Source organism: Tupaia chinensis, unplaced genomic scaffold (genome assembly GCF_000334495.1).
Source record: "Tupaia chinensis unplaced genomic scaffold, TupChi_1.0 Scaffold000115_1, whole genome shotgun sequence".
In the NCBI taxonomy this organism is placed as follows: domain Eukaryota; kingdom Metazoa; phylum Chordata; class Mammalia; order Scandentia; family Tupaiidae; genus Tupaia; species Tupaia belangeri.
The window spans coordinates 6475575-6480949 of NW_006159579.1; the positions used below are offsets into that span (position 1 = coordinate 6475575).

Sequence of the window (5375 nt, forward strand, 5' to 3'; positions counted from 1 at the left end):
CCTATGTCCTCACATCCAAACCTTGTCTATATCTGTGACTCAGCTCAAATGCCATCTCCTCCAGGAAGCCTTCCCTGTTCATATCTGGTAAACATTTGAGTTCCCACAATGTATCCCCCGCAGCAAGGAAAGTGACTTACTGGTTCTCCTTCCTCCATCCCTTATGCTCAAAGTGTTCCCTGATTTCACTGCCTCTTAAAGTTTGTATAATTTTGCTTCCCTACATCCCATGCCATCCCCTCAAAGCAGAGTCTGGACTTTGTAAGATTCTTTACAGCCATGGTTCTGCTCAGTCGGGGACAGCACACAGTAGGCTGAAGAGGTACTGAGGTACTGACTACATAACTGGACACCTAGTGCACGCCCTTTGCTGAGCTAAGTCCTTTCCAAGCCTGCCTCCCTTTATCCTCATGGTAGCCCTTTGATGTAGACCTATCATCCATATCTTCTAGAGGAGGAAACTAAAAGTCAGTGATGGCTCAGGGTCACACAGCTAGTAAGTGGCAGAAAGTTCTGTACCCAGGCCTTTCTGGGTACCACAATGTTACATGACCTGAATGAACTGGATGGCTACAACTCTCAAAATGGGACTTATAAAAGCTATTTGGGGATATAACTTCCAAAGATACCACCAATTTAGAAAGAATGCTTAATTTTTTTAAAGAATTGTTTATATCTAATTCCATTTATTATTATTATTTTTCAATTTGACAAAAGAGTGATAGAGAGAAAAAAGGAAAATGAGAAAGCAAGCCACTGGGTCTGGGATTTGAACTGCTGTCAGCCATGTGGGAGTCAATGCCTTAACTACCACCCCACCTGCCATCAAGAATACTAAATTTTTGGGACCAGCAGTTAGCGTAATGGCTATGTCGCTGGACTCCCACATATTCGACTGTGGTTCGAGTCCCGGACCTGGTGGCTTAAACTCACACTGGGCGCGTGTGCGTGTGTGCCCAAGATCCTGAGACGAGAATGGAGGAGAAGGGATTGCAGCGTGGCCCTCCCCCCTGGGGGGTGATTTCTCGCTTTCTGTCTCTGTCTCTCTCTGTCTTTCTGGCGAGCACACACGCCCTATAGCAAAAACCTCTTTAAAAAAAAAAAAAAAGAATGCTAAATTTTTTTAAATCACTGTGTCCAGTGGGTTTTAGTTGTGCCCTTTACTAAGAATCACTCACAGCTAGGATTTCATGAAGATTAGGTAGGCACAGAAGCCAGAGAGTTCTTTCTTCCCAGACTCCCTCGTAGCAGTGTCTTCCCAGAACCGTTTTTAGGTCCCTGAACTCGTGGATGGGATCCTGGGGTGTTGAAGAAAGATTGCCTATTTGTCTCTGCGTTTCTTCTTTTATTAATTGCCAGAAGGCACATGTGCTCACCAGAGAGAGCGTATGTGAGTGAGCAAGTGAGCACACATGCATGCACACGCCTCCCCTTGCCCCCAATTGGGTGATGGTCACTCTACAGTCTGCAGTCTCTTCTTCGTTTCGCCATCCTGTCCAGATGTTGGGCATGTGTACACGTGTACCTGGTGTGTTTTTTAGGTTGCTGGGTCTTAGTGACTGTGCTAAAGGGACAGCCTTCTGCATTTCTTCTTTAACCTCCAAATCCTTAAGGGGAATGATAAACCTGTACCCTTCTGGGCCCACCGAGATGAACCAGTCCCACTCAAGGGCCTCTGCTCAAGTAAAAGTGATGAGTAACTTTAACATTCAGAAAAAGAGTCAATGATTCTGAGAGACCAATAGCTTTTTACTGTTGAAGCTGGAAGGAGCGAGAAACCCTGTAAGCTCCAGACTACAGAGAGCTTCTGAACCTTGGCTTGAGGGAGCAGTTTCCTTAGTTAACACCGCTGACTTCAGACTTGGTTTGTAGAGACTTGTTTCTAAGCCCAAGTGATCTGACATCCTCACTACCCTGCCAGGAGTTAGCTGAGGGCCACGGTTTTAAGTGTGTGGAAGGTGTGATTAGAGGCTTTGCGGCAGGAGCAGCCTTTAAAGAGCAAGGAGAGAGGAGCTGGCCATTGTCTCCCTGATCTGTCTGGACAGCCCCAGCTCTGAATAAATGAGTAGATACTCAGGGACCTTTATGTACTCTACATAACATAGTTGTTTAGTTCTTGTTACACACCTATTTTGCAGCTGAGGAAAGACATTTGAAACAGCTGTAATTTGCCTAGGGATGCATGGTGGAGCGTGAGCTCTTAGCTGTAGTCTGGCACAGTGGAAGCCATCTTGTGAGATTCTGCACAGCAGACAGCTGACACAGCTATGGTGTGGATAGTGGGTGCCATTACATGATTCTGGGGTTGCATAGTGAGCCCATGTTTAGATACTGGATTGGCCTGAGGACACAGAGTGTGCCTCCTTGCATCTATGAGCCTGGCTGGCTAGGAGGCTGTGCAGGGGATTGTGGTGTAGCAAGATCTTGTCAAGAGTATCCCCCTCTCTTTTTCTCATGAAAGAAAGGAAAGGAGGAGGGACCAGCAGATAGCATAATGGTTATGTCCCTGGACTCCCACATGGCCAACCTCAGTTCAAGTCCTGGACCTGGCAGCTTAAAACTCACACTGGACATGTATGTGTCTGTGTGTGTTCCCCAAATCCCAAGAGGAGAATGGATTGTGGCATGGCCATCCTCCGTAGGGAGTAATTTCTCATTTTCTGTCTCTGTCTCTCTGGTGAGTGTAAAATACAGCAAAAATATCTCTAAAAAAATAATAAAGAAAAGAAAAGAAAGGAAAAAGAGAAGGCAGGAAGAAGGAAGTTTCAAAATAAATAAAAGATTTGATATGTAGCATTGGAGTGGCAGAAGGTGGGAAAATATGTGCAACTGGTTTGATCTGTTTCTACCCCGGAGGTGGTGGTAGATGGTGGGCCCTATTCCTAGACGATGATAATAAAAAATTGAGATTATGATCCAAAATTATACAGTAATCAAAATCAATGAACTTGGAGAATGTTCCACCCAGAAGGGGCCTCAGAGAGAATCTAAGGTCGTATTGTTTTACAGACGTGGGAAACTGAAGTCTGGTGGGGAGAGCAACATGTCTAAGGTGACAGACAGTGTGCTGGCCACCGAACCTGATAGCTTGCTGCTTCAAATCGAGCCTGTTAGGGTTTTAGGAAAGGAACAGAAGTTGAATGGAGCCAGGTTCAAAGTAAGCAAGATGGCAGATTAATCTATATTTTTGAGAAATTTGTTGGTGTGGAAGAGAGGCTGGGAGGCAGCTAAGAGTATCAGCTGACCACGTTGAGGTTGGAGTATATGGTTCTTGGCCTGAGTGTGTGTCTTTGGGGTTGGAGAAGAATCCATGATGCAGAGAAACCAATACTGCAGAAATAGGAAGAGAGGATAATTGTGGGCTAGGACTCCTCTCCCAGCCTTGAGATGGGGTCCAGAGTTTGGACGACCAATGATATGATGCTATGTCATTCTTTTCTTTTTTCTTTTTTTTTTGGAGAGGTTTTTGCTCTAGGGTGCGTGCGCTCACCAGAAAGACAGAGAAGGACAAAAAGCGAGAAATCACCCCCCCAGGGGGTACGGCCATGCCACAATCCCTTCTCCTCCGTTCTCTTCTCAAGATCTTGGGCACACACGCACACGCGCCCAGCGTGAGTTTAAGCCCCAGGTCCAGGACTTGAACCACGGTCGACCACATGGGAGTCCAGCGACATAGCCATTACGCCAACTGCTGGTCCCTGTCATTCTTATGCACTAACAGCTCACTCCTCCCTCTGCCTCGCCCTGTAGGTGATTGCGGTGGTGATGGATGTGTTCACAGACATCGACATCTTCAGAGACCTGCAGGAAATATGTAGGAAACGGGGAGTTGCTGTGTACATCCTTCTGGACCAGGCTCTGCTCTCCCAATTTTTGGATATGTGCATGGATCTGAAAGTCCATCCTGAACAGGAAAAGGTTTGTGGGGCACTCTTTCAGGTTTTGCCACAGTTGACAAGTCTGACCGAGCATCTGGGATCATCAAGGTGGTTGGTGGTTGGGAGGGAACTGAGGTCATGAGCAGAGTCTCACGGCAAGTGCACACCTGCACACCTGTGGCCTGGCAGGTCCTCTCCTAGGTATCTACGCAAGAGAAATGAAGGGGTATGTCCACATAAAAGCTTGTATATGAATGTTAATAAAAGTGTTATTCATAATTGCCACAAGGTGTGAACAACCCAGTGTCCATCAACTGATGAGTGGGTAAACAGTATGTTGTCTGTTCATACAGTGGCATATTATTCGATCATAAAAAGGAATGAAAATCCTATGCTAAGTGGAAGAAGCCAGTCATGAAAGACCAGAATAGGGACATCTGTAGAGACGGGACTTAGATCAGTAGTGCTTAGGGCTAGAGGTGGGAGGAGGTTGGGTGGTTGGGGGGATGATAGCTAAAGGGTACATATGGATTGTTGAACGTGATGAAAATGCTCACAACTTGTGATGATAATCGCATACATCTATGGCTACATTAAAGCCACAGAACTGTACACTTGAAATGGGTGAGTTGTATGGCATGTCAGTTATTTCTCAGTTTAGTGGTGGAAAAGGAACGTCAGTCAGGATTCAAAACCTTGGCTTCTCCCAACCAAGAGCAGGCCAGCTCTGCTGCTCTGCCTGCAGGCTGCCCCCGGCAGCTGCCAGTTTGACCGCAGGTTCCATCCACTCCGCTTCTAATCAGTGCGACCACCGAGTGTTGAGCTCCTTTTCTGTCAGTGGCACTGCTCAGTGTTTTCGACCAACGTCCTGTAATTTCTTCCTCCAAGCAGCCCTATCAGATACGTCACACTGTCCCTGTGTTTTAGATCAAGAAAGGGTGACACAGCCTGAGTGTTGGCAGCTACAAAGTTTGACGTTGTGACTTCATCTACCAACTATTGCAAGTTGCTGTACACTTTGCATTATTGCAAAATTAGCCTTATGTCCTTTCCTCTGATCGTGGAAATAATTTGAGTTTATGTATTTAGAGGGGCATATACAACTTGGCTGGCTTGGTCTCTCGTGAGAAGAGGCAGGACATAATAATATTTACTATAATTTTTTTTTTTTTTTTTTTTTTTAGAGGCTTTTGCTATAGGGCGTGTGTGCTTGCTAGAAAGACAGAGAGAGACATAGAGACATCTCCAGGGGGGATGGCCATGCCACAAACCCTTCTCCTCCTTTCTCCTCTTGGGATCTTGGGCACGCACGCATACATGCCTGGTGTGAGTTTAAGCCACCGGGTCTGGGACTCGAACCACGGTCAACTATGTGGGAGTCCAGTGACATAGCCACTACTCTAACTGCTGGTCCCAATAATTTTTTTTTTTTTTTGGGAGGTTTTTGCTATAGGGCACGTGCACTTGCCAGAAAGACAGAGAAACCCAGAAGGCCAG

At 46.2% G+C, this 5375-nt stretch overlaps 1 protein-coding gene across 1 annotated transcript in view; it reads left to right on the plus strand.

The window, feature by feature from the left end:
* SACK1D (scaffolding CK1 anchoring protein D) overlaps positions 1-5375 on the plus strand; it is a 26179-nt gene that overhangs the window by 12374 nt on the left and 8430 nt on the right. Inside the window, 1 exon segment of the mRNA XM_006144137.3 lies at positions 3751-3918. Within this exon segment, the coding sequence (XP_006144199.2) occupies positions 3751-3918 (168 nt within the window).